General features: G+C 42.6%; 1 protein-coding gene across 3 annotated transcripts; it reads right to left on the bottom strand.

The window, feature by feature from the left end:
- Positions 1-1,364: 1,364 nt before the first annotated feature.
- On the bottom strand, positions 1,365-17,348 carry LOC105702673 (ATP-binding cassette sub-family G member 1). Of its 3 annotated transcripts, none has more exons than XM_012430399.2 (3): positions 16,942-17,348; positions 6,562-6,693; positions 1,365-4,857 (listed from the first exon to the last, which is right to left on the bottom strand). In XM_012430399.2, the coding sequence occupies exon 3, from the start codon at positions 4,718-4,720 to the stop codon at positions 2,909-2,911; it is 1,812 nt and encodes a 603-aa protein (XP_012285822.1). In that variant the 5' UTR covers positions 4,721-4,857; positions 6,562-6,693; positions 16,942-17,348; the 3' UTR covers positions 1,365-2,908. The 3 variants fall into 3 exon arrangements, with proteins under 3 accessions (XP_012285822.1, XP_012285823.1, XP_012285824.1); XM_012430400.2 differs by having other exon boundaries at positions 6,572-6,693; XM_012430401.2 differs by lacking the exon at positions 6,562-6,693.
- Between the last annotated feature and the right edge of the window lie 9,550 nt (positions 17,349-26,898).

Below are 26,898 nucleotides of genomic sequence, written 5' to 3'. Positions count from 1 at the left end.
ACAGCAAAAACATTATGTTTAAGTCAGGGAAATAATCGTAAATGGTTGTGACGCATTAAGGCTCCTTACGTCTTACAGAAAAACCTGGAACTTGGAGTCGATGCTAATGAAAAGAAAACTTGTGCAAGACACTCATCCAGGTTCTATCGGGCAGTTACAGGAGCGAAATATCCAGACTATCGATACGGAAGCATCGCAAAAGCGCCCAGTGTAATAACTAAATAATATTTAATATACCAATCCGAGCGACCTCGGGGTAGAGAAGGAAGAAATGGGGGGTGAAAAAAGGAGGAAGTGAAATGTAAATTGTCATATAAAGACTCAAAGGCCACCGGCATGTGCCATTAATCCAGGGCCGCGCGGTGCGTTTAAGGGGATGTAAAAGTCGAGATTAATGGTGTAAAGTAATGACTATAAGTAGACGTTAAGGTAGTTTAAGGTAGACCACGTCGATAGACTTAGATAGGCAAAGGTGGAGAAAGATTCGAGCCCGTAGGAGGGAAGGATAACTTTCTGGATGCTTTTCTTTTAACGTGAAGATTTCGAACGGCAATAACTTCAATGTACAATATAGATTTTAGGATTGCTTGTAAAGATTTTTCCGATGAATTGATTTATTTGAAGTTACCAGACGGACGTATAATTTTTTTAAATCCATTGAAGATCAGAGGTCGCGTCGAGGTGCCCGAAGTTACATCAGGAAGGGACGTACGATATTGTGTCAGTAATTAAAATGAATAGTTCAAATCAGAGGTACAAAGGTTATCCTTCACCACGCAAAGATGTCGCGAAGTCGCGAGTTGCGGGTTTGGCGATCGTCGGACGACAAAGGAGCGAATTGAGTGAGAACTAAAGCTAGGAATAGACAATTGCGTGTACTGTACAGCACGAGAACACGTGGGCATGTGAGAAAAAGAAGCGTTTCATTATCGCCAGTTAATATTATCACCATTAATTACATAATAAATGTGCCAGTTTTCTATTATCATGGCGTACTTTGTACATACGTACTCGCTCAAGGTTACCCTACGACACGGCTAGCCAGATCTACCCACCATGAAGCAGATTAACACTTACTTGCTCATTAAGCAATGATTTAGAAAAATTCCGAGGGACCTGAAGACTATTTCCGAAGGAGGTCTCCATTTCTAGTCAATGATTCTGGCACCTTCAAAGTGTAAACGCGCTGGATACCGAGGGAAACATTTTTATTCAGTTCTATCGCATTCACATACTTCGACAATTAACACTTAGTTGCTCATTAAGCAACGACTTAAAAAAATTCCGAGGGACCTGAAGACTATTTCAGTAGGTTTCTATTTTCAGTCAAAGATTCTGGCACCTTCAGAGTGTAACGCGTTCGATACCGAGGGAAACATTTTTATTCTGTTCTATCACATTTACATGACAATTGATTATACCAGTAGACCCGCGATAGGCAACAAATTTCATCTAATGATTGCTTCCTGATGACGCCAATATTAGATTCGCCTTAAGGCGAAAGCAGAGACATTGACAGAGTTTTTGCCCTATTACAAGAAACTGGATACATTTCAGTTTCAACTCATTTGTTTCTGTTTACATAATGAATTTCTTCCGCGCCTCCACAGAGGAATCATTCCTAATGTCATATAATGTATCACCTAATGTAATCATTCCATTGTTACTGCCGTCAAAGGTCTTTTAAAATTGCAGATATTTTGCCTGCATTTACCCACCGGGTTAAGTTTTTTATGACCTTCGAGAATCTAGATTCTTCGGAGATCTCTTTCATCTTGAACTAATTAAGCCCCTTCTGTCGGAGAAGATTGAGAAGTATCGATTTAAATCCAACTCCCCAGGTTACTAATAACGGTTAGTAGCCATTTGGTGCCAATGAAGGGTAATCTAATAATATTGATGCAAGGAAGAAATTATAACTTTGTCATCGTCGCTGATCAACAGTAACGCATCAGGAGATGCCTCGTGTAAGTGTTGGACATCACGGAAGGATACCTCTTCAAAGTGCCCAATACCTACAAACATTAACAAAACAGTTCTCCTCGGATCCTTTCATATATATATAAAAATTCGAAGACTTATCAGGCTAAATACATGACGCATTAAAGCACATTGACCCATAAGCGATGACGCAGTGACGAGGACGATGACTCTTGCAGCGAGGGCAACATCCTACGCCTAGCTGGGCCAAAACGGTTGGTAGGGGCATCGGATGATAGTTTCTGTATGGAATAGCTTTTATGCAGTTCATGTAACAATTATGGATATGATTGGTCCCCCGAAGATCCTCGGATAAGAAGGATAAATAATCAAATGTCGATGGATGAGATGATGGACTCTTTCGTCATTTCTGCTCGAAGTGTTTGGCAAGTAATGGCGCCGCACCGATATCCTCGAGTCCAGATGAGTTAGTTTAACAAAGAACCTGATCGAAGTATCGTCAATCAACTGAAAAACTGTTTTGATATCTGCTTCTGGCGACACTTTCAACCCATCGCCAGGTTTGGATCCTTTGTGCTTGGTCCCCTCGTTGCTCTGTTCCCGGATCCCTGGATCCAGGTTTCGTCAAGATGCTCTAATCATTGTTTAACAAACATTCAAAAGCATCCTATTCAAAGTATAATAAATTACAAGTCAGCGAACGAAGAATTTCACAGCCGGGACTAGAACACCTTATGGATAACCATAAAAAGAAGTCCATGGGGACGTTGGGCCACGTCCTGTGAGACAGAACAGCTTTTCTCAACACCTTCCATGGCTCGTAGATGAATCTCTGCTCCACCATAAGATAGGGACCGAATTCCAGCAGAAGTCTAGTTATGCACTTCCTAAATACTTTAGTCTTTTCGACATGCTGCTGGCCCCAGAGATCAATGGACTCAGACCTAGTCAACCCTTAACGAGTTGCTCATGCAGTTTTAGAGATCTTCCACTTCAGAGTGCAGTAAGCCACAAGCCTAAGCACGACCATGTTCACGCCTAGGATCAGCATGTCCATCCAGAACTTCGCGTCGTTCATGGACAACTCCACTAAAATAGTGGAAGGGTTCCTATAATGACAGTACGGCACTTCGGCAGGACAAGGGAGCTTTTCCCTGTTGAACCCGTAGAGTGCCTGGGCCATTCCTTCCATAGCGTACCGGAAGTAGCTCAGATAGCTGACGTAGTACATGAAGATCGGCATGTGGTTGTACAGGGCAAGGAACCCAGCAAATGCTAACATAACGGCCGTTCCAATGGCTCCTAGGAATGTCCCATTGACTGGATTGACAGTGGTCCCCAATACCAGTCCGATACTCTCAGCCACGAAGGTAATTAGGATCGCCATGGCCAGGAACATCAGGAACCTTTCCCGGTCCATAGGTTGGTTGCTGAGGAAGTACGAGACCGACGAGTACACGGCAGCAAAGAGCATCTGGACTGGGAGATTTGCCACGTGAAACGCGACGTAGTATGTACTCAGGCTGTACCAGTTGTTGAAGTGTTCCTTCCTTAGAACTGGCAGTTCCGAGGGGAACCTGAGGATGGCCGGCATCATGCTGGTGTAGCAGAGGTAGACAACGGAGACCAACAGGTACCCCATGTTGTTGACGGTCTTAGACCCATCGGATCCTGTGCCCACGTACAGCAACCCCAACAGGAGGCCCACCAAGAAATGAAGGATCAGCTTTAAGTGGGTGACGGTCCAGTCCCTGTAGAGCTGAATGAAGCACCTGTTCAGCAGGATCCAGAACTTGTTGAACTCCGACGGAGCGTTGATCAACACGGTTGCCTTGGCCTCGTCGCTGTACCTCCTGATGCCGTTGTTGGTGAAGATCTCGCTTTTTATGGTAGGCGTGGATGATCTCCAGACCTTTTTCCGGGCGGTCACGGCTAGAGTGTCGTTGAAGTCTCCGTACTCTTGGCTAACCACTTCAATCATGAAGTCGGCAGGGTTGTGGTACTTTGGGCAGTTAAATCCGTGGCTGCTGAAGTAGGCTACGGTGTTTAAGGCTGACCCCTGGAAGACGCAGCGACCCTCGGCCAGCAGATAGACGTGGTCGAACATCTCGTAAATGGCGGCACTGGGCTGATGGATGGTGCAGATGATGGTCCTGCTTCCTTTGGCCAGACTGCGGAGCGTGGATATGCACTGCAACGACGCCGAAGAGTCTAGACCGGTGGTCGGCTCGTCCAGAAACATGACTGGAGGGTTGTCGATCAGCTCCAAGGCGATGCTCAGTCTCTTTTTCTGGCCCCCACTCAGCCTGTCACACCTGGTGTCCTTGCTTTTCAAGAGATCCAGGTTTTCCAGAATCTCGTCTATCAGCATCTGCTTAGCTTTCCTGTTCAGGCTGCTGCCTAGCTTCAGGTCCGCGGCCATGGTGATCGCCTCGTTCACCGTAAACAAGGGATACAGCTGGTCCTCCTGCAGGATGTAGCACGACGACTTCTTGTAATCCTGCCATTTGTGTTTCGCACGGGCCCCGACGTAGTCCACGCGTCCTTCGAAGCCGTTTCGTTGGAACCCTGTCAGGATGTTCAGCAAGGACGACTTCCCTGCTCCTGATGGACCCATTATTGCCGTCAGCTCTCCGGATTTGAAGCATCCATTGATCTCGTGCAGGATCGTCTTCTTCGAATTCTGGTAGCCAACCCGGACTTGGTACTCGATGTCGGTAAATTCGATGTCGATGGAGTCGGCCTTTGGCAGGTTCAACAGAACGGAACGTTGATACATGACGAGGTTGACCTATAATTTGGCTATCGGCGGGCTCTTATCGCGGACTGGATACGATGACACTCGTTATCGGCTGATGATGCTCTGCCGACTTGGAGATCCTCTTCTTGCTGAGCTTACCAGACTGGGATTGGACTCTGCAACATGATAGAGGGTGGTCTTTATTACTAGCCGTTGATCGAATTTTGGGAAGTTACGGATGAAATTGGAGTTATACAAGAAGATATAATTTCGGAAGAAAAGTTGTCACTCGAGAAATTATGAATGAGCTGGCTCGGAGAAATGTATCACTAATGTTGGGGAGCTGGTCAGATAACTAGAGGAGATAGCTTGAATTGTTACGACTCGGAAGAGACTGATAGATGCTTCAAGGATCTCATCTCGTCAAGGAAGCTGGGCTTATGATCGCGCATTAATTGAACCGCAAGGTATTATTTTATTCCGGAAAAATTTAATCATTCTGAAGTGATCGGTCATTTATTACGTCAGGGGAAAACATTAAGAATAACTCTCCTGGAAAGGATCTATTTACGAACTCTACGTTGATCCTTATGTTAATTACGAAAACCATAAAAATGATGGAATCTTGATTTATCTGCCTAAAAATAAGAACTCCCGTTAATTGATGGTAACTTGTAAAGTCAACTTAGGGATACAGGATAACGTAAAAAAAAAAAGTAAAAAGGGGGAAAAATAAACGTTCAAGGCTGAATGGAATTTCGCCTTTCCTAGCTTGTAGTAAATTTGTCAAGCCTGCCTGAAACCGGTATTCGAAATAATTGTAACCTCGCATGTCCGTGAAACGACTATTAACAGAATCCAGAACGTTCGAAATAACTTAGCGCTCGTGGAGAACGATGACACGAGGAACCCTCCACCAGTTCTGAATTAATTCCAGTTAGTCTGGTGTTTCACCTTTTATCTTTTTTACTCGACTCTTGGAGAAGAAATTAAATACCATGTCATTAAATCTGTCGAGCAACGTCGTTTTTTCAGCGTCTCTCTACTTCTCGACCGTTCTTTACCAACTTATGATCAAATCTTTGAGCATGCGGAATACCTTATGCGTTCTTGAGGGTTAACGAGTACATGTAGTCTTATAATGTCGTTTCGGATCCCTTAGGGGATTAATTCCTTAACTCGAGAACCTTACTTAAAAGATACTCTCACGCCTTACTGTTACTTAATTTTAATGACTAGTTCTTTAAGGTGAAGTGAAACACGTCGAGGAACTTGATTGACGTTGATAAAGAAGAGTTTTCTAAATGCCTACGTTCGTTTTTATATTGACAGCTGTGTCGAATTATATTGGGTATTGTACCAAATGGCATACTCCACCTGTCGTCTTCGTACAATAATTATAAAGAAATCGAAGTAAAACTCCAGAAATCCTCTGTGGGGCCCTAATTGACTGCAGAGGGACACCTTGCGCCATCTGTGATTTCCAGGTCAATTAAATTTTCATTCCGAGACCGCGTATTACCATCGTTTTAGCATAGAAGCGCATACAACACTTTTTTTGCCTTTATCCCGTTCAAATGCGAGTTTATCGATTACCAGGGTGTTCTAAATTGTCGTAAAATTGTCCTGATCCTTTCGTTTCTCATATCAGAGCCTTCGATAATTGTATATTGATCGAAATATGAAAGTTCAACGCCATTTAGCTTCTGGTCTGGGCTAAGTTAAAAAATTTTTTCCAAAATTCCAAAAATTTTGAATGTGTCAGGACAATTCTTAGATGATCAGGAGTGATGTGTTAAAGTTTCGGGCAGTTTGGTCTAATACTCTTAAAAAAATCTGTTGTATTCGAATCGACTGATTTGAAGGGGGTTTCACTTCACCTTAACACACCGAATAAAGATGCTCCTCGAGATTTGACAGATTTGCAGGAAGGATGTACTTTGGACGAGTTCTTCCCTTTTCAGACTTGATGAATCACTGATAGGGCATTTTCCTCCTCGATTTTGCGGATCCTGCAACCAAGGAGACGACTTTATCGACATCGATAAACAATTGTTTACCGCTAGGAAACTTGACTAAGACAATGACGTGCAAGAAGACGGCCGTATTCTAGGCAGTTTATTGCCGGTTAAAATTGTTTATAGGCCGACATTTCAGTTTAACCATCTCCGCCTTCGTGATCAAGGTTGACTTCTTCCGCAATAACACCGTAATGCCATGAAAATGACACTAATTATACTCCTAGACAATGCCATGTGTAGAGTGGAGGCATGTCCGTCATGAACATCCGGCAATACGTAAACCTTGGCGTAAAGAACATTTTTCTCCTCTTTTTCTTCTATCACCGAAGAAGTAAAAACTGCATATTCAGACGCGGATAATAAACTCTCGTTTGATTGACATTGTATCATACTCAAGATTATCGATCAGGGTACTACTCAAGTCAATCGATAGTTAATATGACACTAGAAAAGAACCATGATTTGTGGAACTGAAGTCTGCGATTTCGCCGATTAATCTCGAATATGTAGAATTATTCGATGAACTTCGCATTTATTCTTTCTCGGCTGCACACTCAATTACGAATCCTCGAGAAGCTGCAACATTGTGTTGCAGTTTGCTGCTACGAATAGAGATGAGTAACGTAATCTGAACATGGGCGGCGTGATTTCGTAATTAGCCTGCGGTCTCGGTAGCACCTTGGAAAAAGTCATTTTATTAGATTAGAGCAATTATTCATGAATGCGATTACATATACTATACCGAGCAATGTCACGCACCGTATCTGATTATTTCCAGCTTACGGAAAAAATAATTACTTTTCTTGGAAAGAAGGATATCTTTAATCGTTTACTACACGGGTAGAAATTGAAAGCGTAGGTCTCATTTTTTTTTCCTTGAAGTAATGACTACCATTTAGCGTTAGAGGATGATTAAATTTATGCAACGAGTGTGGGAAAAAGACAAGTAAACGGTGACTATAAATTCGAAGCGACTATTAATTAAATCGAGGCAACTATTAATTAGAGGCTATCCAGACTTTGTGACTGCGTCGTGTGACCGTATGCCGACCGGAAATCACAGGTCGTCTAGGGGAAAATTACCAGGCTAGAACAATTACTTTTTTCGGCATACATAACGCTAGTGGAAAATGTCGTCGACTTCAGACAGACAGCGTGACTATCTCCAAAGAAGCGATTCTCTAGGAAGACCATTAAGTCGGAGCTGTCTGGCAAAAAAGAGACGCCGAGTAAAGTTCACACGATTATGAGGTTAGGTGGCCAACTCGGATTATTCGATCCCTATTGTTCAGACCTTACGAGTCTCCAAATACACTCCGGAAACAATCGCAACGGCTGAAAATAAGTATCCTGCAAATCAGAGAATAACATATATCGTTTCGGACAACGTAGAGAAACGTACTTATAATTACCGAGATTTGAACATAGTTTCCTTTAGTCATGTTAAACAGTACTGCTATATATATATATATACTACTTACTGTGTTACACTTTTCGTAAATTAAGCATTATTAAGTATCGAATTTCCCTTTTATAAAAATATGCCGTCCATTCGCTATTTCTTCGGTACTTTTAACACGTCACGTTTTCCTTGCTAGGTTTTTCTATTTTCGAAAATCGTTCAACGCGTTCGGGTCTCATCGCGATATTAAGTCTTTACGTAAGCACATTTCAAGCGACGATGTGCACATTTCCTTTGACCCCGCGCATGACCCCACGCGAATTAAAACTTTCGTTAACAGACAGCTCTCTTTTTCCCAGCCTAAAAATGCCTAAACGGGTATACTTCAACGCCGACATGCCTATGTTAGGTTAGAAACACTATGTTAAAAGTTGAAACTCCGCTGACCCTACGCGGGGTCACATGTTTCTGGCATGCTAAGCATCTTTGTGCGTCTTGGCAATTCGCTATGAACCCCTCTATGGTATATTTCCTAATACATGCGTCATTTGGAAACGGTGTGTGCTCAGATAATGGCATTTGACGCAACACTCGTTTACCAGTAGCGTAAACAACGCGATTGTTAATAATTTAAACTCCCATTCTGGAAATTCCCTTCCCCAGGCCATTTCCTGCGTCTCTCGAGGGCTCCGCAATTTCGGGCAAATTCCGTCAGCCATTCCACGTAACCGTGGATTTTCGCAATCCTTTCCTTTGGAATAATTATCGCGCTTCAATATTGATACCTAATTGGATGATGCAGCGATAAAGTGCGAGTGCCCCAGAAACGTACTTAATAATCTTCCGATTAGAGTCGCTCTATTTGACAGCTTTGACTGGTAAAGATCAAGCTTAATTATGTTTAATTAAATGCCCGAGTTGTTTCCCCCTCAGATGTTTTCTCACTTATCCTGTTGAGTGTCGTATAACGGTGTTATGTTAACAGGTACTTATGATATACCGCATTGTTTCCATGTACGCCACAAGAACATTATGAATTGCAAATGGCGGAGCATTCGTACACGTTTCCTTCCTTTTCCCTCCGTCCGGATGGTACACAACTTTAAAATAGAGGTCTTCGATGTTGGTTAACCTTAACTCAACGATTTCTATGACAATCGGTTCACTTGACATAACGCCGTGACTTGGAAATAATTGGAGTCAACGTCACGGATGAATTAGAACTTAAGGTGAAGTGAAACACGTCGAGGAAGTTGATCGTTGTCGATAAAGAAGATTTTTCTAAATGCCTACGTCGTCGACGTTCGTTTTTATATTGACAGCTGTGTCAAATTATATTGGATATTGTATCAAATGGCATACTTCACCTGTCGTTTTCGTACAATAATTATAAAGAAATCGAAGTAAAACTCCAGAAATTCTCTGGATTCATGGTTTCTGGGGCCCTAATCGACTGCAGGTGGAACCCCTGCGCCATCTGTGATTTCCAGGTCAATTAAATTTTCACTCCGAGACCTCGTATTCCCATGGTTTAACATAGAAGCACATACAACACTTTTTTTGCCTTTATCCCGTTCACATGCGCGTTTATCGATTACCAGAGTGCTCTAAATTGCCGTAAAATTGTCCTGACCCTTTCGTTTCTCATATCAGAGCCTTCGATAATTGTATATTGATCGAAATGTGAGAGCTCGACGCCATTTTGGTCCTGGTCTGGACTAACAAGGAAACATTCCCAAGTGTCCACCCCCGATCTTATTGATTTCCATATATGTTGAAGAACACAAAAATCTAAGAGACACGTGTTTTTTTATATCTGCAATGGTCCACATTTAAGGGGTGAAACAACCCCCCAAAATTTGGCGAAAATTCGATTTTTATAACAATTTTCGTAGAAGCAATGGAGGGATTTCGACGAAACTTGGTGTAAATGTATTCTGTATAAGGACGGTGAAAACACACTATTGTCCAGCAATGCTACACCCCCCCTAAGGAGGTGAACTACCCTTCAAGCGACACTTTTTTGTAATATCTATTAAACAAGTATTCCTACTTAAGTCCCACTTACGCGATGTGATTACTCACAAAAAATAAAGAAATACGTGTTTTTTGCTTTTTGCCAATAAACATTTATACATCGGTTGTAAACAATGAATGTAGGTGGTATACGGGTATATTTCGACTAGCTATATTGGATTATATCGTGACTTTTTCACCCGTTAAATGTGGACCATTGCAGATATAAAAAAACACGTGTCTCTTAGATTTTTAGGTTCTTCAACATATATGGAAATCAATAAGATCGAGGGCGGATACTTGGGAATGTTTCCTTGTAAGTTAAAAAATTGTTTCCAAAAATCCAAATTTTGAATGTGTTAGGACAATTCTTAGATGATCAGGAGTGATGTGTCAAAGTTTCGGACAGTTTGGTCTAATACCCTTAAAAAGAAGTGTTGTATTCGAATCGACTGATTTGAAGGGGGTTTCACTTCACCTTAAGGCCGTGAACTTGCCCAGTAACGGGACATCATTCTCTTTTACTATTGCATCTCCATCGTCCAAGTTTGCAAAGACATCTAATGCCTCTCTTAATAGCTGTCAGTAATGGCTGATTTCCAAGTGACGAAATCATGAAAAACTCGAGGCTATTGCGAACAGTGATGAAAATGTTCCTCGAAGAGCACCACCCCTTAAGACCGAGAAAATTCATTTACAATATCTGTCAATATACAATATTATTAATGTAATCAACGCTACTCGTGATCAGCGATATTTCCACGGAAGTAAGTAATAGTTCCGCGAATACACGAAAGGCCAAACAAATTAAGCTCTAATCTATTGGTACGTATTTCATATGAAAAGAATTCACGATGAAAAAGTATCCATCATCTTCACAGTTTACGGACCACTTTTAATATTTGGCATATTGAGCGTGAACAAATTTGAACGTTATAAGCTGATATCTAAACAGCAATATCTAAACAAGGGTAAGAAACTATTCTGCGAATATTCAAGTAGGTAGTAAAATTAAATAGATACCTCTTGACACGTGTTTATAAAAGGAAGTTCATCATAAGAAATGATCTGCCATTATCGGACTTTATGGGCCAATTTTATGATTCTGCATTACGAGCGAGGACACATTGCGCATCGTAAATTATGCATTATAAAGATATATAACTTTTTCCGGGTGACAAAGCTACGACTTGTGAAACATTCGAGCTGATACTTATGAATGAATTATTTTCACGCGAGTGCGATAAGGGGGAACGGTGATAGATGGGCAATTACTTAAAATGTGCCAATTTTCTCGTCGTTATTATTCCTCTTCCTTGTAAAAAGTTTTCCCCTAAGGGGGGGGAGAAAAACTGCACAGAGTTCCACGGGGCATTTACGGTCGCTTATTAACCATTGTAATTTACTGCACTTCGCTTTCACATTCCGAGTATGTTCCAACTGTCGCAACAATGGAATTTCAGCTGCGAATGCAATTGTTCACGATGTATCTACTCCGGTTTCGTGAAAAAGTGCTACCAAATCAGTTTGCGCTTTCGGTTTCGCAATTTACGGCCTTCCCGGTTCGCCAATTGATTTCCTTTCCAACAACTACCTTATCAATCTTTGCAAAAACTGTTTTAATTTTTTTCACAAACTTTATATTTTCCGACAACTCGTTTATAGTCGTCTCGTAGTTAATTGCTTATTAATATAATTTATAATTCTCATTAATCCCTCAGATAGCGGAAATTATTAGGCTTATGATTAACGACTGGGTAATGCTAAATGGCTTATTACTTATGATCCGTTTCCGCGAACTCTCCGGTTTTTGCATCCACCGTTGATAATGTTGTCTCCGACTATCACGTGGTTCATTTGTCACCGACACTCTCTAATACGAGTGAACGTCTTCATTTTCTCGGCCACTTTATAATGATCTTGTACGATTGTACATTTAGATGACTTTTTTTTCCCCTAGGAATTCCTTGGAATGATAAACGTGCGATATCACTTTATCGATCAACCGATTGATTTTACTCGAGTTTAATCACATCGTAGCATCGATGCACTGCAAACCGATCTCCGATATAAAACCATCGGCATTATGAATGAGATTAAAAGTGCATTATTATGTCCATGAATTCTGCCCTCCTTGTATTGGACTTTTACACTTTACCTTCTTTAAATCTAATCTCTCTGTAGCCCAGTGGAAATCGTCTTAAGGTGCGGTCCAGTTTTTGCAGATTTGCCAGTTCCGTCACGAATCGCTGATAGCCTTTATCTCTTTGTTTGGTGTTTTCGTTGCTCCAGAGGACTTCGCGCACTTCGATTATTCCCTCACACCCACGTCGTCATTTCTCTCTCATAGATGGTCACGTTTACCGAAAGAAACGCCGTATTTACAACATTTTCATTAATCTTGGTATACGTTTTTTTTTTATTGTATCATGAAGTACACCTAACGTTACCTTTCACGTAACTAAAATCCACGCCGAGGTCCTTGTATCAAAAAGTAATATTAATTTAATGCCGGCTTCGATTTGGAAACGGAAGCGTGTGAAAAATCGATTCAAAAATTCGAGATAGCGCTTAAAAATGGTAATTATAAAATTACGTATGAATGGAGATGACGAATCGGTCTCAATGTCGGGAAAAGTAGAAATCGGGATTTAAAAGGTCGTTCACGTGCTGCATCGTTAAGGAAAACATTCTTTCATCTCTGGATCCCACGGAAAATAATTCACCGGTTGTCCTCGAGATGTTAGACCTCCTTCGCATTCCTCTTCTCGAAAAATGACTTCCGTATTTAGGGAAACTAGTGCTTTCAGTTTTAACCGTCATCCCACGGTTTCGACTCCTCCGTATACTTCTTTTTAAACTTCCAAACAAATTTTTCTCCGTACAGGAAAAAATTCTAGCAACGTCCACCACGAGCGGGACCACTCAACGTTCAAAGACCGTCAACACGTAAAAATTAGGGATTAAAATTTGCTTTGTCAGTCGAATAAACAACGAAACCCGGAATTGAAAATAAATTATACTCCTTGCAAGGGGTATAGTCCGTCAGATAAGTAGACTTCCTTATTTTCAACGCCTCCTGCAATAAACAAGCCGGTTGCCCTCGAGAAGTGTGCCTCCTTCTTCGGCTATAGTTTTTTTTTTTCAACTTCATGGATACCATAATGCACAGTCATTATTTTCACTTTACGAGCCAAGACCTGCTCGATTTTCATTATACTAATCGTTAAAAAACAACGGAAGCCTTGATTCCGTTTCACGGCGTTGACTTCGAACGCATTATTAACAAAGCTTATTAACTTCGTCATTATCAGATCTAAAACACCTGAGTGCGTAATGAATCTTCAAAGAAAATTAGATCAAAGACTTTATTTCCAGAGACGCCAACCAACTCTTAAAGGGGTTGGTAGAATGTAGGAAGCGTTTTGAATTTTAGCACTGAGACAATTTTCGTAAACGTTCCCTTTTCTCAATAAATAACAGCCATATAAAGAAATATATAAAGAAATATTAGAAATGAAGCGTGAAGATAATTATGCTCAAACCAGGCATTTCGAGACAGGATAATAAAAACGACCAAGAACACTTAATAATATCTACGGACTCTATTTAACTTAGAAGTTTCACTTCGAACACGCACCGATGTTATTATATCTTTAATTCACCTTAAAAAATAGAATGAAACATCTCCGTAAACAGGTTGTCTTTCATACATTTTCATTCGCCTCTGAAGTAACTTTGAAGCGCATTGCACAACATACCGATCCCCTTAAAGGTTGAAAATGCCTTTTGGGAAGTCATGACACGGACTAGCGAGCTTCCTTCTCACCGGTTATTGTAATAAATGTGCTGACGGTGAAGGAGTCTTCTTCGTCGGTCATTTTATCGAGGTTTTTATTTGCACCTTGCTTGGTCACTTCCTCGCGCCAAGTCAGGGCCGTCTCGACTAACAAGGTCCGGCAACGTTAAGGTCGCCTCTGAGCAATGCTAGGCCTCTACTTCTCTTTTTGCCTCCGACTGTGTCGACTCCTGGCGGCGGAGTTGCGACTCCGCCTGCTGCTCCATGCCTGCTGCAGCAACCGGCCGGTTGCTGCAACAGGCATGGCGCATCATTTCACTTAAAAAATGTCCTTCTTCCTCGGCGCCAATCTTTGTTCAAGTTCAAGGCTAATGCTCGACCGGAGAAACCAGTTTCCCCGTCGAGTCTCGTCGTTTTCGTTTATTTCCGCCGCATTTTTACCACTCGATGGGTGGAGGATAACTCGACGACCGAGTCGCTGGTGTTTTGGGACCGGTTGCTAGGTTAGCTTGAACTATGATCAAAAAGAACGTCGTCGAAATATCCTGAAGATCTCGGAACGATCGGAACAGGATTAACTCCCGACTTTGAGATTTTCGAATCCGTGCAAGTAATGCAGATTAAGGGCCTTCTTTAGTGCAGAGGGTCGCTGAAATCGAGTTTCTTTTTTCAATTGATCGATTACAAAAAAGGTTAGCTCGAACTATGATCTAAAAGAATGTCGTAGAAATATCCTGAAGGTCTCGAAACGACCGGAGCAGGATTACCTCCCGACTTTGAGATTTTCGAATCCGTGCAAGTAATGCGGATTAAGGGCCTTCCTTAGTGCAGAGGGTAGCTGAAATCGAGTTTCTTTTTTCAATTGATCGATTACAAAAAAAGGTTAGTTCTAACTATGATCCAAAAGAACGTCGTAGAAATATCCTGAAGGTCTCGAAACGACCGGAGCAGGATTACCTCCCGACTTTGAGATTTTCGAATCCGTGCAAGTAATGCAGATTAAGGGCCTTCCTTAGTGCAGAGGGTAGCTGAAATCGAGTTTCTTTTTTCAATTGATCGATTACAAAAAAAGGTTAGCTCGAACCATGATCAAAAAGAACGTCGTCAAAATATCCTGGTCTCGAAACGACCGGAGCAGGATTAACTCTCGTCTTTCAGATTTTCTAATCCGTGCTAGTAATACGAATTAAGGGGCTTCCTTATTGCAGAGGGGCGCTGAAATCAAGTTTTTTTTTTCAATTGATAGACAAAAAAAATTCATCTCGAATAGTGGCCAAAATGGGCGTTGTCGAATTAATCTGAAGGTCTCGAAACGATCGATGCGAGGTTAGTTTTCGACGTAGAAAGGTTTTTTTTTAAATCCGTGTAAGTAATACGGATTAAGGGGCTTTCCTAGTTTGAAGGTCGCCAAAATGAAGTTTTTTTTTTTCCATTGATCCACAAAAATAGGTTAGGTCGAATGATGGGGAAAATCTAGAAAGACTCATGATTTTAATTACAGGTGACAGACAATGGAGTCGAAGATCGAATTTTATTTGGGCAATTGTAGGAGAGAACGAGGCACCTGAAATTCTTTGCAATTGAGTAACTCGATTATTAAACCGAGTTATTCAATACTTTGCGCTCCTAGTTAGCAGCAGAATCTTAAACGGTATTTCATGAAATGCTAATAGCTTGTAAAGGAGGTTTTTCTTTGGCCAGTTCTCTCATGTTTTGCGACTGGGGTAATACAGGCGTATAGATCAGAAAATCCATCGATGCAACAGTCGGGGCATTAAAAGTCACCTGTTGCACTTAACGAAAGTTTGGAGTACACTATTTACAACTGTTCTGGCACGGGTTAAGTCTGGTTTACGCAACGTAGAAATGTAATTCGGAGTTGATCCTAGCAAAAGAACAGTAGATTGCAAAAGACTTGAACTTAGCGCAGATCGCGCAATGTAAAAAATGGGCGATAGTAAGTAACTTCGCAGTAGCTCTTAGAGTTCAGGTCCTCCAGCGACCTCTCTTTACCCCACGGTTAATTAAATTTCAGAATGTTAATTAGGTTTTAACGGCTACTCCAGCCACTGTCATTAGTCTATTTAAAATTTCGGAACAGCAATTATCGGTTAAACGTGGTTTCTAATTCCTCCGAAAACGGCCCAGAGGCACGTTGTCGCATTTGGCAAGATGGCGCCCAATCGGCCATATCATTGTTGTTCGGGATTAATGTAATTCTTAAACGAGAGCATCGTGAGGCAAAAAAAACAAGAGTTGTCTGCATTTAATGATATCGTATGATAATGTTAAGAGGCAAACAACCTTAATCGTAGGAGTACTCTTGGCTAGAATAAAGAGATTCTTAGTCACGCACTTTAAATGCCAACTACGTTGTTTGCGCAGTGGACAGCACTCCAAACAACACCGGCGTTGCATGCAAACTGCATTGACGCACTGTAAACAATTACAGGTTATTGACCCTAAAACAATTCCCCCTTATCTTGTGTAGACCTAAAAGCATAAAAAGGTGACCGCAAAGAACGATGTATTGAACGGCGGGTCTAAGATTCCTTTTCTTCAATTTTTACTGCTCCTTTGTTGGGGGTTAAACAACCCACTTTAATGAAGCTCCTCTATGAAACCGAGGTTGAAAGTAAAAGAATACGCCACGTGATAGTTTTACGTTTTAGATAATGATTTGATTGGAGGTAATAATAGTCATGTCAGATACCGCTCATGAGGTAAGGGGGCAAACTCGAGTCACGTACTACAGATTACAACCGATCGTGTTGCCCGTCCGAAGAATGGCACTTTAATGCAGTAATTGTGTGCTATGACGCGAAATAACGTCTAAATACAGCAAATAATGCGTTATGAATAGCTCGTGCTTGGACGCGTCCAGAAATATCTCCTCGTCTTTGAGACCCGATACAACAATGCGAACGTAAGCGATCATGCGTCTTATAACATGGTACAATGTGTCCCTTCAAGTGGTCCAAAATGCAATTGTTGTACTTAACCTATATTTCGTTGTACATACCAGGCAATGAACTCAACAGCTAAGAGGAATGCAAGTTAGCTGCCCCTGGCGTAGTTGTTCACATGCAAAACACGATACACCGGCCCAACACTAGCCTGACGAAAACTCACCACCGATCATTCGGCATGGAGTACAAAAATTGATAGAACTGTTCAAGGGACTAACTCAACGCGTATACAACACTGAATTTCGAGCATTGGGGCCGATACAACACTGAGGTAATAGGAATTAAGTGCGCAAGAAGTGGTGCACAACTCTGGTGTGTTAGTCTACTGCTGATATGTCTTGATTTTTGAGGTCGTCAATCGCGTTTTGGACAACAATGTGGTAAAACAACCGGCGGGTTTCCTTTCGCACCAGGCGGCGAGCTGATTCGTAACTGACTCCGATGACAGAGCTTAATGACTGACGACTGTGCCGACCTGTGTTGTGCTCGCGGAGCGTTGTATGTAGCCTGCTCCCCTCCTTCCGGACTTCTTCTCCCTCCATCCTTCCGACCCTCTTCTTCCTAACCCCTTGCACCTTATTCCTTCCCGATTCCTTGTCGCCGTTAATCCCTATAATTCCCTCGCTAGTTCCTCCTCTTATGTTCGTCCTCCTCCTTTGAGACTTCCATTCTCGGGTGACCTTGAATTATTCGAGCTCATTGCTGCAGCAAATGCAGGAAGTGCAACGTTTCGGAACGCTGCTATAGTAGACGGAAAGAACTATGAAGTACGCGTGTCGTGATACCGGTAATTTTCAGACACGGCTAACCGTGGCTTGGTTATGTCACCACGCGATGGAGGTGCTCTTTGAGGTTAGGACATCATAATGGAGATTACCGACTTATTGTGCCAGTTCTTGTGGCAATTGCGACATTCGCGGAGACATTTTCACTGGGACATCTGGATACATTTTTACGAAATGTTGTTGGGAATATTTTTATTTCGCCGCTTTTTCGCCGCGGTTTGCAAATAACGGATCGAGTGGACAAAAGAAAAGATTGTGGTCGTAGGTTTGGAAATTTCCAATGGATCGGTCAATTTTGGACGGACCCAAGGAAGGCTTCGAGGAACTCGGGATTGTAAAGACAATTGTTCCTTGTCCCTTGGTCCCCTGGAACACCGAACAATTTGCCAAAGCCTTGATTTAGAATTTCTTGCCTGTTAGGACGGAAGGTGGCCGCAAACCGAAAGTCCAGGGGAACTTCTTCCTTTGTGTGGAAACCAATTTAGCCTAACAGCTTCGGCTCCGTCTTATTCTCTCCGTTTATGACTAGGAGGTAATGAATATGAAATAAAAACCGAAAAGTTGAAAACACTCACGGGGAAAAAAAAAATTAAATTAAATGCGAGGGGTAAGCAAGAAACGATAGATGGAGCTGTGATAGCGAGTTTTGAGGTACCTGGATAAGGGTAAATTATTCTTTCAACAATGTTAAGACTTCATTGAGGTGACATTCGAGGTTATACGAGTCTAGGAAAAAGCTAGTGAAAAACCGAGGGAATGATTCATAGTCCCTGTGGTCACCCTGTCTATTTTTTGTTTTCTATCTCTTTTGCTTTGTCGGACTCCTTACGAATTCAAGCGAGAATTGTTGAATTTAAAATCTCAAGATGTATAAATAACCCTAACCGCGAGTTCTTTACATATACGTGTCCCTAGCGGCATTCGACCAATCGTGACTAGCATTGTTAAATGAAGAGATAGATAATATTTTATTCCTACGTGGAGTTCTCTGGGAGTTATCGTCTTTTTCGGAAGGGGAGACCTCCGATGGAATCGTCGAGATTTATTCTCATTCCGGATGAATTAAATGTTTTCGGCCAGAGAGTCTCCGAAAGGCTCATTTGCGTGCGGAATAATTTGCCGGGCCTCTACTCCATATGTGCGATATATAAATACTTCATGATGTAAGAAGTGGAAGCATCTAGATTGGAAAAAGGTATTAAATTAATCTGATCGAGGGACGAATTTTTCGGAGACTACTTCCTCGTTGATAAAATCGGAATTAACGAGGATCGTAAAAAGTGTTATAAGACGAATGGCCATGACGAAAATGGCTGGCAAAGGGAAAGAAACATGGCGGCCGTCAGGTCTAAGAATCGACACTCTGGTTGCATTTTCTGCAAATGAAAATGTCGGCTCTCGTCGGTTCATTATTTTTCATTGACTCGGTTTTCCATTATCTAATCATATTTGGGTCAAGTCTCCGTGAACCAAGGGATCGCGTCGACATACGAAAACGGATGCTTATCGTTAGTGAAAAATGGCTTCTATCCCAGACGAAACGTAACGAAGTCCGTCTAGAAGGGAATTAACGTTTATCAGGGAATACTTCATAGCCAGTGATTTAAAATTCTTTCTTATCGCGGAAATGGGAATTCGTTATCTAATCGTATTTAGGCCAGCGGCCGGTAAGGTAGGTCGTGTCGAACAGAAGAAAGATCCACTGTTCAGACAATTGTTCCACTTATGAGAAGTCCAAGGACGTTGGTTTTAATATTTCATTTGCTGCGCCGCCGCCATTTTGCGCCCCCGATTTGGAATCTTATTTCTGGATGGTAATTTCGCGGGAGACATGTTTATCAGTAGGCGTCAGACGGCAGAGGAGATCGCTTCGTGGTCGTCGGGTTAACCCCATTATTTCTTTTATTTCGCCGTCCCCAGTTTACTAATATTAAAACGCGTTGAAACAATGAGCGCGCAATTCGGACCGGTTTACGACTCCTTTTCTTCCGGGTGTGAGTTGCTCTCGCATATTATTTCTCGCTCCCTATCGCAATCCTCGATCAGACTCGAAATTCGCGGTAACGGCTAGAAATAAAAAGTCTGTAATCCATTCAAATTATGAAATAAAAACTCTCCTCAGAGCGGGGAACAGAAGGTGCAAATTGCCCGTTGCGGAATAGTTTTAAAGCTTTTTTGTAAACATTGCCGCAATAATTTCAAAAGGCTGGAGATCTTTTTAATATGCTTTTTATTTCGAGCGTTTCGTTTAGTAACAACTAGGGATGGGATAATTATTAACAGCTGGTATAGAACGTGCGTTTATCGACCACAGTCCAAGATGTTGCCGCAATGGGCAACGTGTATGTAATGATAACGAGGATAACGTCGGTTCTTCCGTTTCGTTCGCGACGCCACCGAGAGATGGCGGCGCGGTTGTTTTCTCTTCCACTCGTAAACTCGACCGACGCGTTCCCATTAGGCGAATAAATATGTATTTTTTCATTCGAGCGCGTGGCGGCGCTCATAAATAATTTATTTCCGTTCCATTTCCGGCCGTCCCCTCGCGTTTCCCGGCTTGATGATTATTTTAACGAAGGCCGATCGCAATTACCATTCGCCCGAAATTGGAGGAGGTTGGCTCGTCATTCGGCGGACTTCGCTCGCTTGTTACGTACCTTGTTCCACCGGATGTTCCAGGACTCCTAACCTCTTCGTTCTCGTTACCCACGTTAAGGGGGAGTGGCTCAATTAAGCGGAGCTTTTAATTTAACGGAAGTTCTGAGCTAGACCGTTGGTCATCCGGATGGCTTCCGATGAAATCTCGACGTGGTCGGTCCACATTTGTGGCATTACCGACATTCCGAAATCCCCAGGACTTCCGGTTTGGTTCTAAGGGAAAATCGCAGGAAACGATTAGTGCCCGAGTCACGTGACCAGCGTAACCACTCTTCCATCGACCGTGTTAAAAAAGAAGTGAAAAAACACGGCCAATTCGAGTCTGGATGGCGCAATTTTTTTTTCGCGGGTACAGGGCACGAAAAAATGGAGATAACGCCATCGTTTCTCTATACAGGGTAGATTTATCTATAAACCGCTCATTCGCTGTGCAGCCTATCACGATCGAGCTTGTCCCATCCGCTCAAATTTAATTCGTCAGGATTAAAGCCTATCCGCCATGGCGGCGGCAGGCGGGTGGAAAATGAAAAATTTATTTTCCCTTGATTTCCTTCTTTTTTTCCCCTTTTTTTTCGGTACCCCCTTTAACCCATCAGCGGACTGATCGCCGAGTATCCGGTTACAACGGGGAACGGATTACGGGTACGGTGAAATTTTTAAAACTGAATCCGCCGTCGAAATGAACGTACGTACGTAATCGTTCGACGGGACGGTACATCTCTATTTAATTAGAATCGATCGAGGCGAGAATCGCTTTGATTATGGGCCGCAGCGGTTTTATCCTGCGGTTTTGAAACGCGGTTTGCGGTGACGCTCGGCGCGCCTTCCCCGCGCAAAGTCCCAGACGCCACCGCTCGCGGCGCCACCGTCGCCGCGTATCCGGCACTTCGAGCAAAGTTCGCCAGACGCGACTTACAAACAGCAAAAATAAAGGTAAAACCGATTGACAATAAATGACATAAAAGGTGAAATATGTTTTTCCTTGTTGGCGTCGTGTTTACCCCGCAAGATTAGTTGAGATTGAAACAGTACTTCTCTTTCGGTGGTTGGAAGAATAGTGATATGAAATGTGGTTCCCTTCCAATAATGATACGAAAACTCGGAAAACTCACAATGTATCCCGTTTACAGTCGTAGATTCGCCTTGCAAAGATGAATTTAATCGCGCATTACAATCGCTAGGTCTAGTTTTGATCCTGCGGTTTCAAAGCGTAGTCTGCGGCCGCGGCCGCGGTTTTCCGCTCAAAGTTTCGGGCGCTTCCAACAATGGCGCCACCAGCGATTTCCGCTACACAGTTGCCACTTGCAGCAATTCCAAACCATAATCTTCCTCACAATATTACTGAAATAGAAAGATATCAGGGGAGGTTGCGTGGAGAAGGGGGGAGTTATGTGAGATATGAAAAAACATCTAAGATAAGAGGAGCTCAGGAAAAATAGAGCAAAGTTGGTAGGTGGTAGATAGGGTAAGGTTATCTTGGATATGTTAAGGTTATGGAAAGAGAGTAAGGTTATGTGCAGGGCGTCACTATTATGCGGGAAAGACTGAGATCATGTGGGTTGTATGGGATAGGGCATGGTTAGGTGGTTATGTCGGGTAGGTCATGGTTATGTGAGCTGAGGTAAGAGTACTGACAAGGAAAGTACCTGAGGTGTCCCCCTCCGATTTTGTTCATTTTTAAATATGTTATAGAGGACTAAAATCTAAGGGACCCGTGTTTTTTTTTTATCGGTGGATAAATACTTTTAGGGGGTGAAATCAGGCTTCAAAGTTGGCCGTGCAAGGGGGTGAGTCGGCTGTTTCATATAGAAGCACTCGACCGATTTTCATGAAACAACCGTCAAAATGTAGGGAATGAAGAATGATGAAACATGTATTTGGAATTTATCGAAAAAATTCATTTTTAAGAGGTGAGTCACCCTTTTGAATACTTCTTTTACCCCTTACGCGAGCAGTAATTGTTCTATCCAAATGAAACTTTTTTTGTATTGTTCTGGTCTATAAATTAACCAAGTTTCATCTGGATAGAGCAATTACTGCTCGCGTAAGGGGTAAAAGAAATATTCAAAGGGGTAGCTCACCCCTTAAAAATGAATTTTTTCGAAAAATTCCAAATGCATGTTTCATAATTCTCATTTCCTACATATTGACGGTTGTTTCATGAAAATCGGTAAAGTGCTTCTATATGAAACAGCCAATTCACCCCCTTGCACGGCCATCTTTGAAGCCTGATTTCACCCCCTAAAAGTGTTTATCCGCCGATAAAAAAAAACACGGGTCCCTTAGATTGTAGTCCTCTATAACATATTTAAAAATGAACAAAATCAGAGGGGGACACCTCAGATATCTTCCTTGTGAGGTAGGCCAAGATTACACCGGTCAGGATTATGCGAACTGGGGCAACACGGTTTAGATAAGTTCAGGAAAGTTTTTTATTTCACCCTTTTTTCAAGGATATATATATTGTTTAAATTGTAATAATGATTTCCCGCGCAGTATATGCCACTTTTTGTCCGATCGACTTTAGGCCATTAAGGTGTCGACGGTAAGATTTATAGCGGAGGCTATAATAGAGAGTAAATTCGTTGGAGGTTAATAAGGCATTTCTCGGGAAAGAAACGTATCTGGGAGCTGTATGAGAAATTGTAAAACTTTCCGAAGGGGAAGAAGGGAGTACGACCCTGAAGTTCTTCTCAAGCTGGCGTTAGTAACCCCAGGACCTTTTGAAAGGCGAAATAAGAAATATTTTCCAACTGAGGATCCAACTTGTCCTCAACCCTGAAAAGGTTCTTATATAATGTCCCTGATGTTTGAGGTTAGGGCGGTCGCGATTTCGGTGGTTATTAAATCGCGGAATTGCCATACCCAGGAATACTCTACCATATCTACACGTCACAAACCCCTTAGACGACAAGTCATATGTTAATCATGATTTCACTCAAGCAGGAAACTTAAAATAATGTTTCGAACCGCTTACACAAGGAAAAGTTTGAAAATTAATTACATAAAAAAGAAAATCATAATACGTTGCCGTGAAACATGCAACTTCCCTCCGTTTACAAGTGTTTTAGCTGAAATGAGTTACGCAGTTTTAATTATAAACGGTGAACAGTGAACCGGTTCCTGTAGCTTTAATATACATGATAATTAATTTAATAGAACGAGCCGTATGGGGAGCATGAACAATGTATTAACCGGCCTTTCCTCTCTAATTCAAAAGGGCGTTTACCGCGGCGTGGCGGGCGGTTGAATAACAGCTAATTCAACATAATTTCCTCCTCAAATTGAAAACAAAACGGACAAAAATAGGGGCGCAACGATAAGGCATAACAGCGGGGGGAAGACTACGACGTTAAATGTACCGTCAGCGAGCGGTCGAGTAACATTCGCCCCTTAATAAGGAGGCGATAAATAATGGCGGAAAGTGGGAAAGTAATTTCGCCCCCTCGGGGGTCGGCGTGGGGGATAAGAACATTAAGGCCATTATTACAATCTCTTAATTTGCGAAAAACATAGCTTTAGAAGAGGAAACCGGGGAGCGGGCCTGCACCCTTAGGGAAATTATTCATATCTGGCCGCGTTTCTCCCACTTTTATATTCCCCCACTTAATTCCGGGTTCCCCCTCTCCTCGGGTCGTACCCCCACCACCGTGAGGCTCTCCTCTCCGATTGGTCCATTCCGATGGATCCTTCCCCCTCTCTCGCGCTTAAGGCTCATTTCCACGAGAACTTCAGTCTCGAAGATCGTCTTATACTTTCGCCTACCGAAACGCGAATCCAGTTGTAAGTCTACATGTAAACATACGTACACACGGATACAGGTATACCTGGTAAGCTGTTAATTATGATTAATCATGTCTCGGAAATTAAAGCAATTAATCTTCCGTCGGAGCCGACTGTGCCGAGGAAAACCTCCGTTTTTCTCGTCCCCTCCCGTTAGACCGCATCCCCCATTGGCCGGTCTAGCTGTGCATAGGGGAACTAGGGGAAAACTCCCTAGGTTCTCCCAATTAAGTGGCTAACCGAGCTTGGGGCTGCGTAACCACTGCAAAAAGGAACAGGCAGAGGATTTAGTGGAACATGGGAAGGCCTGCCCCCCTAAATCAGTCTGATCCATTCTCGAGTGCAATAATAAAATTGAAGTGGACCTAACATCACGTACTACTTATCCCATTACTTGTCCTTGACATTTGAAACCATCCATACATCCTTTAGAAGAGCTCCAGGCATACACGCGCAGAAAAATATTTCATGACTCAATACAATGTAAAATACTTAAAATAACAATAGCAATACCCAAAATATCCCTTGAAATGATCAAAATGATTTAACCGAAACACTTTAGCTTTGACTAGAGCAAACATGCCCAAGTTAACTGAAATTCGGTTCACCAACCAAGACACTTAAATAAACCAAACGCAGTCAATTAAATGACTTTGCTAAACGAATCGAATTTCTTTTCTGCATGTACGAATGAAAATTTCAGCTCCTCGAGAAATAATCAGACAGGTTCCGCGGAAATTGATATACAGTGTGTGGTACACAGTGCGGACAGTGGCCGCTTAAAAGGGAGTATAAAAGAAAAAGAGGAGCTAATTTCATCGGTAAACAGTAACTCGCATGCCGTCAACGGGCATAATTTCCCCCCTTAAGCGAGCCTCGAAAACTCGGGGCGCGTTTCGAGAGAGCTCACTCGAGAGAACCGCAGACCGGAGAGTCTAGGGTTGTTTCTCGCGGGCCGTATCGCGCGAACAAAGGGCCACGAGTGGGTGGCGCGGTGTAAAAAGGGTAAGAACCATTGGAAATAAATAACCAGATGGAATGAATGGAGGCGCGAGCGCGCCGGGAGGTGGCGGGCCTGCGGGCGGCCGCTAGGGGAAATCGCGGGGGCGTACCGCGGCTCACTTCGCGTCGGTATAAGGGAAATATATAAACTCGAAATGGAGCCATCGAGTTTCTCTCGAGCCACCCACTACGCCACCTAACGCGGTGCGCGACACACAGACGCCCGGAGCCGCGCGCACTAGGGTCTAGGGGGCGCGATAAAGTCCCTAGGGCTCTCGGTTCGATCCCCGAAAACAGAGGGCGCTCGAAGAACGTTCTACCGAGGATTTCCTTCGGAATGCTGCTCACGTGCAAATCACTAAGTAGTAAAGCCGGCCTCTCCCGCACGCACACATAAAACCTGGATAAATACACGCGTAAGGTTATGGGGACCTGGAAACGGCCGACGAGGGGAAGATAGCGGGTGCCGTGTAAAGGCACACGGGGACTTAAGTAAATATCGGGGAAAAACCTCCTGCACCTACGAGCTAGACGGTGGATTCGACTCGCGGGTGTTTGCGCCTCCCTGTTTAGGTTGGGTTAGGTTAGGTTAGGTTAGGTTAGGTTAGGTTAGGTTAGGTTTGGGACTCCTGCGTTAAGTGGGGACATCGGTGGAGACGACTCTTTACGCGAATGTGGAGGGAAATTGAAACGCTTCGGAGTGATTGGAATTATTGACGAAGTTGATTATTGTAAGATTGATTTTAGGTAGAGTCGATTTAATTGTACGGGGTGGAGGGCGAAGTAACGGACTGTTCTACGTTTCTAGGGGCGGGTGTAAGAGCTATCACGTTTTGGGAAATATATGCGAATGCACAGTCTAGATGGTATAGTATATTTGCGGTGTATAAAGTACACTTTATGTAAGTGGTACACGGGTCGGAATTTGATCGGGCCATAACTCTTATCATCAAATATGCATGCCGAATTGACTAATAGATGGCGGTATCGGGTTGCCACCGATCTATGTCTTCCCCTCCAAAATTCAATATTCCGAGCCCACCACTATTTACGAAAATCGTTTAGTCCGCTGTTAGATAAGCTACAAGGCTTCTCTAAAAGCGGTAAATGAAACAGTTATGTAAAAGGTTACGGGTATTTCAATGATTCTAAAACTTTGCATTGGATGATTTTTATGTTTCTCTCAAATGTTGAAAGTCACCGCGGGAACGAAAAAGGAATAATTTAAATTAATTGATTACGTGATCCAGATGATACAAGAGATGGTAAAAACCGTTTGTGAAATTGTGATAACCAGGTGCTAATTACGAATGTTAATTTCGGGACAGCTATCAGCGATGGAAGGGCTCAGAGCCAACAGGTGTGTCGCTGTACCCCTAACCTCAAAACAGATTCCCACAATAATCTGCATTCATAACGTTGACAACTCTCAATCGACTCTCCATTACTCCCGCTTGAATCGTAAATTTTGATTGTAAAATGTTCAATCTACTGAAAAGATAAATTCGAATATTTTTCTCCGTCCACTGAAGCTCATCCGCAGAGTTCCCAGGCAAATGTACCTCGACGAAATTCAATATTCAGCGGTTTCACTATCTTGTAAATATTTAATATCCGATTTAACGAAAACTAGGAAAACGGAGCTTGATCGACTCGTAGATTCCCGTGAGGGAGGATTTCGTTTTAAATTTGAAATAAGTGCGAATGGACGCGGGGAAACTCTCGCTCCTCTTTTTCGGGGGAGAAGCAGGGTACGTCGAAAAAGGTATTGTTGCATCTTTA

Source organism: Orussus abietinus, unplaced genomic scaffold (assembly GCF_000612105.2).
Source record: "Orussus abietinus isolate OABI.00-Male unplaced genomic scaffold, Oabi_2.0 scaffold157, whole genome shotgun sequence".
NCBI lineage: Eukaryota > Metazoa > Arthropoda > Insecta > Hymenoptera > Orussidae > Orussus > Orussus abietinus.
Note: the sequence above shows the minus strand (reverse complement) of the source record. Positions and strands in the feature narration are given on the sequence as shown.

Excerpts from the sequence above, each read along its gene's own strand:
- LOC105702673 (XM_012430399.2), bottom strand. The coding sequence starts at position 4,720 with ATGTATCAACGTTCCGTTCTGTTGAACCTGCCAAAGGCCGACTCCATC.